At 49.6% G+C, this 14,056-nt stretch overlaps 6 protein-coding genes across 6 annotated transcripts; 3 read left to right on the top strand and 3 right to left on the bottom strand.

Moving 5' to 3' along the window:
• Positions 1–179: 179 nt before the first annotated feature.
• COCVIDRAFT_37429 (hypothetical protein) lies at positions 180–1,643 on the bottom strand (the record flags this gene model as incomplete). The annotated part of the gene is made up of 4 exons (XM_014701615.1): positions 180–905; positions 993–1,213; positions 1,282–1,466; positions 1,612–1,643. 4 exons carry the CDS (start codon positions 1,641–1,643, stop codon positions 180–182), a joined length of 1,164 nt encoding a protein of 387 aa, XP_014557101.1.
• Positions 1,644–3,666: 2,023 nt separating this feature from the next.
• COCVIDRAFT_98127 (hypothetical protein) lies at positions 3,667–5,407 on the top strand (the record flags this gene model as incomplete). The annotated part of the gene is made up of 3 exons (XM_014701614.1): positions 3,667–3,898; positions 3,948–4,402; positions 4,457–5,407. 3 exons carry the CDS (start codon positions 3,667–3,669, stop codon positions 5,405–5,407), a joined length of 1,638 nt encoding a protein of 545 aa, XP_014557100.1.
• Positions 5,408–6,391: 984 nt separating this feature from the next.
• Positions 6,392–9,156, top strand: COCVIDRAFT_37427 (hypothetical protein; the record flags this gene model as incomplete). Its single annotated transcript, XM_014701613.1, has 2 exons — positions 6,392–7,409; positions 7,460–9,156. The coding sequence occupies 2 exons, from the start codon at positions 6,392–6,394 to the stop codon at positions 9,154–9,156; spliced, it is 2,715 nt and encodes a 904-aa protein (XP_014557099.1).
• Positions 9,157–9,510: 354 nt separating this feature from the next.
• On the bottom strand, positions 9,511–10,277 carry COCVIDRAFT_98049 (hypothetical protein; the record flags this gene model as incomplete). The annotated part of the gene is made up of 4 exons (XM_014701612.1): positions 9,511–9,861; positions 9,927–10,010; positions 10,110–10,148; positions 10,203–10,277. The coding sequence occupies 4 exons, from the start codon at positions 10,275–10,277 to the stop codon at positions 9,511–9,513; spliced, it is 549 nt and encodes a 182-aa protein (XP_014557098.1).
• A 1,468-nt stretch (positions 10,278–11,745) lies between these two features.
• Positions 11,746–12,294, top strand: COCVIDRAFT_97990 (hypothetical protein; the record flags this gene model as incomplete). The annotated part of the gene is made up of 1 exon (XM_014701611.1): positions 11,746–12,294. The coding sequence occupies one exon, from the start codon at positions 11,746–11,748 to the stop codon at positions 12,292–12,294; it is 549 nt and encodes a 182-aa protein (XP_014557097.1).
• A 106-nt stretch (positions 12,295–12,400) lies between these two features.
• On the bottom strand, positions 12,401–13,979 carry COCVIDRAFT_97999 (hypothetical protein; the record flags this gene model as incomplete). Its single annotated transcript, XM_014701610.1, has 2 exons — positions 12,401–12,843; positions 12,902–13,979. 2 exons carry the CDS (start codon positions 13,977–13,979, stop codon positions 12,401–12,403), a joined length of 1,521 nt encoding a protein of 506 aa, XP_014557096.1.
• Between the last annotated feature and the right edge of the window lie 77 nt (positions 13,980–14,056).

Genomic DNA, 14,056 nt, shown 5'->3' with positions numbered 1-14,056 from the left:
ACAGATCAAGAAATGTTGCAGTTGCTTCTAGAACGATATTCGTATATGTATAGAGGAAGCTCAGCTTCCTGTCATAAGATTGTTATTTTATCCGAAACGTTAAACAGTCGATACATGCCTTGCATGCATGTATCGACCGTCTAGTATGCCCATTTTTTTTGAGCCAAAGAAAAAGAATATTACCGCGCAGGTTTCCTATCATCGACTAATACACTCCAATTCTTTTGCACATTGATGCCACCCGCGGCATTTCTTTGCTCGCTGTCTTCGCTCACACGCGCTAACTCAATGTCAACATTGTTTTTGCCCAAATCTTCGTTGACAAATTTAGTCTCCTCTTCATCGTCCATTCTGCTGATTCCGGCTAGGGTGGAGAACAAACCACCTGTTGCGCCCTTCTTGCGTGGCCGAGAGCCAGACGAGCCACCTGATGCGTACTGATGTTGCGCTCCTTGTGATTCGACATCGGAAGGTCTTGATGACGAGAAGGAGAAGAGTTTGTTCAATCCTACTGCCTGGAACACGGGCTTCAGACTTGGTAGACAAGCACACGCCAGGCCAATGTTGACTTCAACAATCGACCACACGATGATCTCGCGGAAGTTGTACGTGACATCACCCTGCGTGGCGATGGGAATTTGTAGAAAGATGATGAGGCGCACGAGCGATACGACGGCGATGAAGGTGCCGAGGGCGAACATGCCTGCGAGCACAATGCGCTGCGCAAGGGGCGCGTGGAGTCGCCACACGTGTGGCAGGGGCATAAGGACGATGACCAAATCGAGGCAGACGTTGGGGACAGAGCCGCCAAGGTAGATGGCTCGGATGGAAATGCATTTTGCGCCTGTTATAGTGATATCCCAGGCGGCTTGGACGGGAATGCAGTTGAAGATAACACAGAGCAACTACAAAGATGAAATTGTGGTTAGTTCTCAAATTCCATTATGTGACATTGAAAAATGACATCTGCTACGAGGAATTGTATGACTTACGATGGCGGTACACCAGGCGATTGCTGCGGCAGTGACAACGTAGATTGTGATACGAGCCTTAATTTCGAACAGACGCCAGTAGAAAGCTAGCACGGAGAGCTTTACTGACGTGATACACAGAGTGTACAGTATGTTCCCCACATAGATGTTCCTCAGGAAAGCGATGATTTGGAGTGGATTTTCAATTTCGTAGATGTGTAGACCCAGCGAGTCTCGCATACCTACAAGACAACCCGATCAGTTCTTGCTCACTCTCAACCGAGAAGAAAGGTAGGAGACGAAGACTTACCGATTATGCATATGTAAAAGAAGCCGTTCGCGAGGGCCAAAGCAACTATCGACATGTAGTCGTCCCATTGCACGTTGCGCCATCCCCGGTGACGGTAGCGGCACCAGATCTTCAGAGGCACGAGAAACATGATGAGGATGTATGTGAATATAGCGACTCCATCGAGGCGTTGGCGGAAAGCCGCTCTGTGATCCTGTCAGTCACACGACTCCCCAGTGTAGTGTTCTCTGGTACAGGTATTGCCAGGGACCCATAGCGTGTGCCTGGTTCCATCGTACGATATGATCAGAGTCTGGGGGTAGGTGAGATTAGATCTCGTCGACAACTTACAGGCTTTCTTGAGGATCGATGATGGGCGCCATGGCTTAGGATACTTGCCCGGGTTTTTTTTGTGACGAGCAACCTCGAATGCTTTTCTGTGCGCAAAAGAGAAACAAACGAGAAGGCGGCGGCGGCGATTGAACACCAAGTACGTACCCTTCAGATCTGCGAAAAAGTGAATGGTTGCAGATGTTATACTAAGGAGAAGGCCCTCTTGGAGGCCTAAACATACGCCCCCAGTATATTCGTGGATCGCGCCGCTCCAGCCACTCCCGACTGTAGTGCCCCTGGGGGCCACTCCATCCATATGACAGTTTTTTGCTTCTGAAGACCCATAATGGACCAGTGCGAATAACAAAGCGGCAATCCTCACTACGCTTGCGGCTGTTGGGCAAACTCTAACTAACGGAAACCAGGGCTTAGACCCCCGCGGGAGCGCTAGCAAGTGGGCCTTGTTTAGAGGACGTGGGCTGGAGCCTCACAAGGGACGGAGCCTTGCCTTTTGCACTCGGACGAGCATGGATAGCGGCCTCCCGACAGGCTGGAATGTGGATTGACGTAACCTGCGGGTGAGAAATGAGCATCTGCTCCACCACGAGTATGCATGGTTGATACACACTTGGTAAGAGATTCGTGCCTGCGGAAAAGGAAGCTGGGCATCTCCCGTCCAAAAGAAAATACATGCACACTCCCAATGTTAGCTGAGCGATATATTTGGATGCACATGTGTGACTGGCATGTAGTGTCGGGTGTGAATGAACTAAGTGCCTGCATGGTAGTGCCTCGGTGAGGAGCACAGAGAATGCGTTTACCTTGTGTACAGCTGATATCTGATGGCTGTTGTATGTGAGAAGCACATGCAGCGATTCATGAAAACTTCTTCTCAGTGGGGTCAAAGTTGCGAACCGGCTGCCCTCGGCACTTGTGTGAGGCTTGCCTCCGTACAGCCGCATAGCACAGGGGATCAGTTTCCTCTTCTGTGGCGAAGGAATGCCTTGGCCACTCGTTTGGTTCTCCTAATCTTCCTCACAAGACGCTGAGTCAGAGTCAGCCTCGGCAGTTGCATAACAGCCAATTATCGGGGAACGATGCAATTTGCGTCCAGGTGCTCGTGATCGGTGTGTGTAAGCATCGAATATCTTTTTTTTTATTTTACCGCGAACGCTGATTGCAAGGTGAGAATCAAGACGCGACTCAATTGGTATAAAAGCAAAGATATACTAAAGTAAAGATGCATGAGTAGTGTGTGTGTGGCGTCTGGGCCCAATGTTGTCAGTCAGAGTATCCGAGATGCCAATCAAGCCTTCAGTGTGCGCCCTGAGCAGGGGCGCGGAAGCGGAACAAAAATGGCGTGCAGATTCCCATCCGCTTGGGGTCGGGGTCACATGAGCCGACAGCACATCTAGTCCCCTTTTGGGCTGCACGTTGGAAGCGAGAACGTCAAAGGAACCTATGATAGGCTCCATGTACCCATTGCCTCTCCCACCCTTCATGTTTCGAAAACGACCGGGGGCAATGCAATTCTTTCCTTTCGGGTAAATCGAGGGGCCCACCACCCTTGCCCGTGGGACAGGTTTAGTTTTTCTGAATATTCAATTTACGTGAATTTTAGCTTACTAAACACGGAGTTCCCATTTCCAGATAGATGATTAGTGGCACTGCAGAGAGGGGGATTACATCTGCAAGTAAGACGTCTGTTACTTTGTAAACATGTAGTCCTATTACCCGAGTAAGTAGTAGGTATGTCATAGTGTATAGTTGGTGTGGCAAGCACCGCCGGGAGCGGCTCGCTGACCCCATCTGCCGATTCAGCCGAAAAGCAAAACTCCACTTCTTTGTTGGATGTTGGCTAAGGTCCGCGGCTTCTCTTCATGCCAGAGTCTTTTGTAGACTAATCTGCTGGGCGCTAATAGACAGGCGGACACTAGAAAGGAAAGAGTAAGATAGTCCGTACTAGACGATTAGTCGGCGAACATGAGATACATATCTACAAGGCCCTTCATCCTCTGTCTTGTTCTCGGGTCTTTGAGCTTTCTTTTTCTGCCCAAATCAAGTTGCAGGTGCATGATGGTCAATCTAAACATCGTCAGCGGGGTCTCGTACCCGGGCCTATTTGCCTTCTGTTGCTCCTCGGCGTTAATCTACATCTTGGTAATTGGAATTTACCGCCTGTACTTCCACCCACTCGCCTCGTTCCCCGGTCCGTTCTGGGCTCGCTTGTCGGTGATCCCGTCCTGGTGGCATACTCGTACAGGTGACAGGCACATTTGGCTGCATAGTCTCCAAGAGAAATACGGTATGATTGGATATTTCGTGTTCGTGGATCACTCGTTAATCGATAACAGGTCCCGAGTTTCGGTACCGCCCAGACAGCGTCGTATTAAACACGCCAACTGCGTTTAAGAAGATATTCGGACCGAAAGGCAACGTCAGGAAGAGTGACTACTACCGTGTTTGGCCACGCAATGTTCACTCGATCAACACTTGGAGCAGCACGGCTATTAGTGTTCATGCTCGCAAGCGCCGCGTGCTGAACTACGCATTTTCTGAGGCTGCTTTGCGTGATGCTGAAGTGTTTCTTCATTCGAATCTGGACCGATGGCTGGAGCTGATAGGACAACAAGCAACAAAGGATAGTGAATGGACGACACCTATCAACATATGTGACTGGATCAACTGGCTCGTCTTCGATATCCTTGGTGACCTGTGCTTTGGCAAGAACTTTAATATGAAGGAACCCGAAAGCGACCTTCGCCATATCCCAGAAATCATGGCCACATTTTTGGAAATTCTCCACTCAGTGAGTTTTTTTTTAACTCGATATCAGGCTTGAAACAGTACTAATCTATCAAAGACTGCCTTTAGCCCATTTGCGGATTTGTGGGTGTGGCTGAAGCCTCGAGGCCTTGATTGGCTCCTTTCAGTAGCATCGCCGCCAGCCGTTGTAAGGTGGCAAGATTTCGTCACACAGTGTCTCGAGAATCGTTCTCGTGACGAGAAAGAGTTGGAAAAGAACCCAAAGCCCGAAGGCGAAGTTCGAAAAGACTTCTTCCATTGGCTGTTCAACGCTATTGACCCTGAGACCGGAAAGCGTGGCTACGATCTGAACGAGCTGTTTGCCGAGTGCGAGCTACTGACAATCGCAGGCTCTGACACAACCTCTGTGGTAATGTCTGCTGCTTTCTTTTACTTGGCAAAGCAGCCAGGAATCCAAGCCAAGATTGCTCAGGAGATTCGTTCCAAGTTTGCAAGCTACGATGATATTAGATCCGGCACCAAACTCATGTCCTGCACCTATCTCACAGCATTCCTTCAAGAAGCCATGCGTATGACTCCACCACTTGCCGCAGAGCCAAGCCGACAGGTCCTCCCAGGCGGCACTACTGTTGACGACCACTACTTCCCCGCTGGTGTTCATGTAAGCACTGGACTTTATTGCCTCAGTTACAACCCCAACGTATATCCCGAACCCTTCAAGTTCCGTCCCGAACGCTGGATTGTGGACGAGTCTGGAAAGGAAGGATCCTCAGCAGAAAGCGTAGCTTTGGCTGACAGCGGCTTCTGTGCTTTCTCCTTTGGAACCCGTGGCTGTGTTGGAAAGAACCTTGCCTGGCTTGAGATGCGTCTTGTTCTCGCAAAGACGCTCTGGATGTACGAGGTGCAAGGGGTCCCGAATAACAATCTTGGTGGAGGTGACCGGAATGCTGCGCCTGGGCGACAGGTGGAAGACCAATACCAAATTTACGACATGTTTGTGGCTAACAGAAAAGGCCCGATGGTCCAAATGAGGAAAAGGCAGTGTTGAAGTGTGGTACAACAGGGTAAATCAAGAGGCGGCAGTGTGCATCTGCAGCTGAGGCTGAAATGCAGTAATTGTTGTTGAGAGAGCGCAGCCACGTCATTTGGTACAGCGATACGACCTGGCAGACCGCATATCGGCTTCTTTCACGAATTCAACAGCAAACGTTTGTATTTGAAACCTGGCGCATCTCGTGTTAAGTCCATCCCGCTGGTAATGAGGTGATTGTCAGTATTCGTCCTGGTGCCTCAACGTCATTTACTACCCCGTCGCAGGATGCAACCAATTCCACGGCGACTTTTCATAACCTCTCCCACCATCAATGCAATATTGAGCTGCCGTCACATTTGCAGTTGATTCTTCTCTCCAGCACAACTGTGCACGTGCCGTCTGCGCTGCGCCATGGCAACGATTTTGGCCCCCAATAGTCTCCCGCCCGCTATCACCGCCAGCCCCCACAAGGCAACAACAAGCGAATGTCCAAAGCCATGCTGCTGCAAGCCGCGTATTTAGCACTGCCTACTTCGCATTGCCTAACTAGAGCGTTCCAGACATGTGACCGCAGCTTGCTGAAACCACAATTCTCCGTCTCATTCTCTCTTTTGATTGGTTATTCTTCTACTGTTACCCAGCGCCGGTTACGGCTGAGCCCTTTGCACTAACATCAGGCACGGGAAGCCACCAGGCTGATTCACCGGCTCACCAGATCACAGCTCTGCTAAAGAAACAAACACTGCCATCTCAAAGCTTCTCCAGAGATATTTGCATGCGCTGTTTGGTGTTATGAGACAAGACTGACGGGTGCATCGCACACGTTGCAAAGCATCTTCAGCCGCATGCACTGCGTGTCCGAATTGCTGCTCCTCTCCTTTTCTTCCCTTCCCTGCTACACCAGCCTTACGCTCGCTATTAATCTGGGCTGTCAAACATTCAATGCGCGAATCGCCATATTAGGCCACACTTGGGCTCCACAGGACGCTGATCGCAACCATGGCACATGTACCACCTGCCCTCCAGATTGGCTCCCCTGTCAAAGACAGAAGGCAGTCAGAATATGCGGTCCCCTCCGCTTTGCGCATTGGCTCCCCAATCACTGAAGGTCCTACGCCGCCTTACGCTCGTCCACCACTCACACGCAAGACCAGTTCTGGCTCATCAAATAGGATTTCTCAACTCTTCCCATCACATACAACATTGAATGCTTCGATTGCGTCTCCTAGCACTATCTCTAGGACAAACAGACAGTCATTACCTTCATCTCTAGCGCCGGCTTCCAGGATATCGTACAGCGACCCTTCTACCGCCCCACCTCCTATACCTCAGCCGCTTGCATTCACCGAGGAAACCTCGTACGACCCTCTTGCAATTATATTTAATCAAGAAAAAGCGTCTCCCCCAGCGGATAAGAGCAATGGCAGGGCTCGAAGGGTTTTGGACAGATTCACGTCGCTGAACAAAGGCTCTTTTGGGAGGGGTCATTACAACAGACTGGATGATGAAGAGGCAGCCCCTTCAAGGGGCAGGCCCAAAGAAATCGAAGAGGAGAATGAAGTGGTCGGATATGATTTGAGTTCTCTTGGAGGACTGTCAATGAAGATGTATGAAGCGCAGCCGACTGGGTATGGGAAATCTGAAGCGAACACAAAGGCTCGGGAGCTGGACGAAGCCAGTCACGCTGCAGAATTTGAGAGTCTAGAATCACATCTAGGCGCAGGCATGACGTCTATATTTCACAAACCGTTTACTCATACTCCCGCGGGGCCAGTACCAGGATCGTTTCCGGGCCATCGACGGATACTATCGGCAGACGAGGTAGCGGACGAGGAGGCCAAAAATGCACAAGTCGAAGCTGAGAAGACCGGGCAAGTAGTTGCAGTCACAACCGATGTCCCCATTGACATCAGTGATTTTGCGGGTGTCGCGCGAGACTTTGAATCAATGAGGAGTCTCACAGCTGAAGCTGGTCTCATCCGCAACGGGGCAGAGACCAGTTACTTCTTCCCAGAAGGTGAGATTCTACACCTGCTTGCAAACACTTTTAATCTAACACAAGAGAAGATCCCCAAATGCCAAATTGGCGCCCTACTACCATGAGCCAGTTGTGGTTACTGATGCTCATCATCATTGCACTTTCGCTCGCATCTGTACAAGAATACCTTTGTCAAACTTCGCTGAAAGAAGTCAAGAAAGACCCCGAAAAGGGTGGCTTAGTACGATTCAGAAGAGTAGGAGACATGGACATCACCATCTACTTTGCATGGCAATACGCACCCATCATGATCTTGGTATTCTACGGCGTACTCTGGCAAATGTCAGACTTTGAAGTAAAACGCCTGGAGCCATTCTACCAGCTGTCCAAGAAGACTGGAGCGACTGCAGGGGAGTCTCTGAATATGGATTACTTAACATTCATGAGCTGGCTAGTACCGCTCAGAGCCCTTCACCACAGACAGTATGCTGTCATCTACAGCTCATTGGGCACTCTGATTGCCAGCAGTCTTGTTCCGGTTCTACAGTCTGCATCCATGTCCATGTATCCATCCAAGAAGGACCGCCAGACTGAAGGATGGAAGTCTATCAGAGTCGAGCCAGTCTGGTCAAGGGCTGTATCAGCATGTCTTCTCCTAGTGGCCTGCTGCGGCGGGGCGTTAATGTATGCTATGCGGCGAAAAAGCGGCTTGCAATCAGACCCTAAGGGAATTGCAGGCATCGCAGCCATGGCTACTAAAAGTCATATTCTTGCCGACTTCAAAGGACTGGACACCGCACCTCTGGAACAAATCCACAAGAAACTCCGCACTCGGAGATACATTCTGCACAAGAGCTCACTCTGGCAGGGTGAGTATATTAGAGATAGCAAGGAAAAGATACACGAGCGTGGTTCTGATCCCAGGCCGCTCATGCTACGATACCGATCTGGCATTCCCTTCATCACCTTGCTCATTGCCTTCACTGCAGTAATCCCCATTTTCACTTTCGTCGAGGATCTAGGTATCATAACAGAGAAATTCCCATGGGTCATGACCGGCCTCGCAACGGTAATCCGAATACTCTGGAATACAATGAATTGCGATGTGAGGATGTTACAACCCTTCTACATCCTCTCTCTCCGCCACGCCCCAGCCAAAACCCTCACTCTGGACTACGCCGGCACAAACCCGCTTTGGCTCCCCTTCAAAGCCTTCATCAACCGCCACTACCTCGTCATGGTTGTCGCCATCGGCTCTGTCCTCGCCGAAGTCCTCACCGTCTGCGTCTCCTCCATCAGCGTCGACGGCAAGAAATTCATCCCAGGACTCGGCGGCCAAAACTGGGATGACAACAAAGACGGCAACAATAGCGATCCGCACGATCGCTACAACACCGAGCAAACCTTTCGCAGTTTCTGGACGAGCTTCGCACTCACCATGTTTATCCTGCTCTACCTCATCATCGTCGCATGTCTCACATATCTAAAGCGCAGCCAGAAGTTCATGCCACGCCAGATCGGCACCATGGCAAGCGTGCTGGCGTACATCCACCAGTCCAAGATGCTCTTCAATTTCATCGACACCGAGAAATTCACCTCCACGCAAATGACGCAGCATCTGGAGAAAACCGGCAAAACGTATGCGCTAGGCTGGTTCCGAGGCCGCGACGGCGAAGATCATCTGGGCGTCGATGAGGAAGAGATCCACAGTGCCTATGTGTACGGCAAGGATTGGACAGAGGGCAGATTGAGGCCCGGCAGGGATCACACATGGGAGCATTATTAGAATTTCGACAAACAAAAAAAAGAAGGCCCACGCATGTCAGAATGAGTAAGCTGTGAGCATATATTGTTGGCACCATCGGCATCCATTCCCCCTGTGATTAAACTCGATTTGTAAACTTTCCATATTAGGTTTAACCTTTGACATTTGGGATTTAATACACACCAAGCCAAACTTCGCAGCAGCTAAACTCCCTGTTCCCTCTTGATCCTTGCGCCCAAAACGCCCCATTTGATGCTGGTAATAACCTTTGGGAACACGTATGTGCCGCGTAATCTACATGCGCTTCTCGGTTTTTGCCCCGTATGGTGCGTGAATATCTTAGCCTTTTTCCTTCATGTTGATTGAATTCACTGTTCAACTTTGGCCGTCTCCCACGTTGCTCACCAGCCAGTCCATGCCCTCCTGCACACCACTTCCATCGACAGCGCTACACGCGACAATGCTCCAATTCCTATCCTTGAGCTCGCCCAGCCGTAGCGCCTCGCTGATCTCGCCTGCACCCTTTGCGCCGGGCTGATCCTGTTTGTTCGCGAACACGAGAAGCGCGGCGTCGCGCAGTTCCTCCTCGTTGAGCATGGCACGCAGTTCTTCGGAGGCGGTGGTGAGACGCTCGATATCGGTACTGTCGATGACGAAGATCACGGCGGCTGTGTTGGCGTAGTAGCAGCGCCAATAGGGGCGGATCGAGGTTTGACCTCCCAAGTCCTAAGAGCCTTTGTTAGAAGGTCACCATAGGTGATGTAAACAGAAACATGTTGGGAGTGACATACCCAGACATTGAAGTTGAGGTTCTTGTATGTTACTGATTCCACGTTGAAACCTATCGTTGGTATCGTTGTGACTACCTCTCCTATCTGTTGTAGCCCGTTAGTGTATGCTCTGGTTCATGGTGGTATAGCATGCTCCGCATGGATTGCCTTCCACTCCCTCTTGCATTGTTGGGCGATGCGTACCTTCAATCTGTATAGTAATGTTGTCTTGCCAGCGTTATCCTGCATTTGTAATCAGCCCTGTGAACGCCTTGTAGCGGGCTTGAGACCCCTCACAAGTCCAAGGATCAATATCCGTATCTCCTTCTTCGCCCATATAAGCTTCGTAAACGTTGATAAGTAGCCACCCATTGTGTTCTCCCTGTGTCTGATCCGCCGCTATTGGTATATGTGTATGGGGTTTGCCGTCGCCGAGGCTGTTTCGAGGAAAAGGACGCGGTTATGAATATTCGAGAGAATGGTTTACTGAGCGGGGGCCTTGGAGAACGTCTTTGAAAGCGATCTAAGTCGTTGCAGTACGTTCAAAAGAATGCTGGTCGTGTCTTGATGCTGTCGTCTGGCCAGAGTTGGCTATCAAAGATGCAAACAGGACAAACACCTGGGTTTGTCGGCGATTAGTTTCGCCGATCCATACCTTTCCCCACTCTCTCAAATCATGTGACCAGCCTACCCTTGTCCCATAGATACGAAACCGAGCCAACTGTGTTTCGGAACTTGTAGAATAATAAAAAAACATGGATAATCAATATGATTTTCTGGAATCATGCGTGCTCTAGCTCATTGGGCTCTTATCCATACGATCTCACGTGATGTAAGTTGGATGAGTTGAAATGGCTTGTATAAGAGTTCGCGAGATCTGGCTGTATAGACAGTGCATCTGATGAATGTGTTAAAAATCTTTTCTTTTTTGGGTTTGAGAATACTTGGTACATATAAAGAGACCCTGATATTTGAGAAAAAACTAAAGATGACCTAGTAAGACCAATGTTTGCATTCGCAGTTTCTCCTTGAAAGTCCCGAAAACATCTCACACACATGCTGAAAGCTCTCAAGTGGGGTGTACGTCTTCGTCGACAAATATTCCAGTTCTTTGTTTCCATACATATCTTAAAGTGGGGACTCATGCTAACGACACGCGAGTCTGAACTGACAGCTATGGATAAAGCCTCCTAGTGTTAAGAGAACAGAGCTCAAATTCACTTATAGGAGAAATAAGATACAAGAAAAGCTAGTAAGTAAGGCACGGGCTTCGATTCGCTGGTTGCTTTTGGCAAGAGGAGGTTGGCATGAATCGCACCTTTTACACATAACTATCACATCTAAGAAAGAAAGTCGGTGTTGTTACTAAATGCGATATGTGGCAGCACATCAGCTTTAACGAAAAGCTACTTGGGCTAACCAGGGGACAGCGAGAGCAGCCTTGTTGTCCTACCACGGTTGTAGACCGGTCGAACCAAACTTTATCTATCTCTTGTTCCTGACCATTTGGCATTGCGACCAGCTCCACGGTTCATCCCATTTCATCCCTTCAATAGAATCGCACGAGTATATTTCTTTCTTCATATTTGTTGGTCAGAAATGGTGGAACAATCAAAGCGTGGCAATATCCATATATGCGTCGTAGCATTTGATGGTTGAAAGACAAAAAATGCGACTGGTCCGTCATAATTACAGAAATTTTGTTATATTCAGAGCTGCATTTGGCACTGCCCTCAAAAGTACTTATGCCCCTGAACACAAATACTCTCCATTTTTCTCATCAACTTCTGTTGACCTAGCTTCTTTGTTCACAACTACACGAACCTTATTCTAGAACACGATGTCATCTTTCCTTTCTATACTGGAGGAGGCCAGGGGAGAGGCCCTCAATAGTCACAAAGCCGCCCCTGAGTCCACTACTCCCAAGAAAAATATTGTAAGGCTGAAAAAATGGGTTCCGCGGACCCAGAAGCACATGGGGCGAAAAGACGGTTGTGATACCGATTCTGGACCCTCATCGAAATCTGTCACTCCGCCCACATCTTGTAGTGACAACAACAAAGAGCAGCTCAAAAGCCAAAAGCGTCTTCCTCTGGCCAATGAGAAGAAAAAGATGTCTAAGAAGATAAGAAGGACCCCAAGCTCCAATAAAACCAGTTGTGGGAAGGCTGGCAAGAATCAGAAGCCCTCTTCAACAATCAGTGCTTCCCATATCGTCAGAGCGAAGAACAAAACGGTGGCGGTTCCACGAGCCACACAAAACCCCGACCATGATTCCGAGGGACAAGATTCCGACGACGATTTTGTCGTCGACGACAAGGCATATAAACCCCGGAAATCAAAGGTCGGAGCAATGGCCCGTTCAAAACTCTTTGCAGGAATGGAATAGTTCATATCGGCACCAGATTACTGTCAGCTCTAGAATATTTACACCCGAAAACTACACACACAAATTCAACAACAAATATCTAGAACCCCAACCTCGTCTTCATCCCTCACACCAACGATACAGTCAGCTGAACCAAATCCATCTCCGTCACATCCCTCCTCCGCACCTCAAACTTAGCCACCGGATCAGCCATTTTATGCACACCCATTTGTACCATACTGGACTGATACCCCTTCACCATCCTAATCTCATACTTGAGCAATATATGCGCCATGGTGAGTTTCAATTCATTACTAGCGAAATAGCGTCCGGGGCAAATATGACGTCCACCGCCAAACACGTTGTAATCGGGGCCTGATTGAACGAACTGAGTGAATTTATCGCCTGCCTCGCGTTGGCGTAGGAAACGGTATCCGTCGAAGTGATCCGGGCTGGGGTATTTGGCGGGGCTGCGGAGACCGGTGCAGTCGACCATGATGTGGGAGCCGCGTGGGAGGTTTTCGCCGGTGGGAAGGGTCGTGTCTTTGAGGGCTACGCGCTCGAGAGCCACTGGGGAGTGTTTGTTAGAATGGATGGAACAGAGGGGGCGGAGAGGGGATAGAAGTACCTATGGGAGATGAAAGTCTCTGGGATTCTTTCAGGACGCTGTCGAGAAGGACCATGTTGTTTGTTGCAGCGATAGTTATACCGTGGGTGGAAATCTGTTCGCAGACTTCTTTCCTTAGCGGCTCGATGAGCTCAGGGTGCGACGCAACATCGATCAAGACCTGGCGGAACTGTTCGCTTGTGGTGAAGAATGCAGCCATTGCCAGTGACAGTTGTATGTCGCCGGCGTCTGCCTTGGGGCCTGGTACTGCTTGTACCCATGCGAGCGCATCGTTGTATTGCGGGAGAGGGTCACCTTTACGCTTCGCCTCCTCGACTTTCTTTTCCCGGTTTGCAATCAACTCCTTCACAATAGCGCGAGCCTGCGCTACGTATTTCCGACAAGCAACGGCGTTTGGGAGAAACCTCTGCACAATGCGTCTCGACCAGGCAGGATACTCATGCAGCTCGTTGACAGCCGTAAAGTACGCGCCGACGTAGCCTTGTGCGATACCCAGCCACTCTTCATCTTCACACTTCTCTGAACCGACAAAAATCGATGACGCTGCGCGCGCGATGATACCCGTTGTGTCTTTCTGCCAGTCAATGACATGCCAGTCCTTATCATCGCCCCAGTGGATTTGCAACGCCTTTGCTATACTGTTAGTCACCACTGACATGATACTTTCGTTCTGTCCAAGCTTCGTACGAATTACATCCAGAAGCACGTCTCCAGACGCATGCAACGCATCCTGTGCTTCGAATCCAGGGAACCCAGCATAGAAGTCCTGTCTGACGAGCTCTCTATGGTCGAGATTTTTGTTTGATTTCGCCCAAGCGGTCAATGACGCCGGGAGAACGATTTTCTTGCCACTTGGGACGGAGAGGGAGATTGGACCTTGGTGTTTTGCGAGACCGTTGGTGATCAATGATTCGGCGTTGGTGCGGTACTCTTGATGCGCTTTTTGGGAAAGAGGGTCGAAGGGAAAATTGTTGATGGTGGGAAAGATTGAGCGACGTCTTGAACGGAATAGAAATGCGATGATTGGAATAATCAAGACAATCCATATGCGGATGTTGAAAAGAAATTCTAGTAGCATATTGGGGCTGTGTACAGTGACATTTGCGAAAATGAATGAAAAGGTTGATGTTGGATGTATATAAACTACAGGACTGT

This window comes from Bipolaris victoriae (assembly GCF_000527765.1).
Source record: "Bipolaris victoriae FI3 unplaced genomic scaffold scaffold_38, whole genome shotgun sequence".
NCBI lineage: Eukaryota > Fungi > Ascomycota > Dothideomycetes > Pleosporales > Pleosporaceae > Bipolaris > Bipolaris victoriae.
Note: the sequence above shows the minus strand (reverse complement) of the source record. Positions and strands in the feature narration are given on the sequence as shown.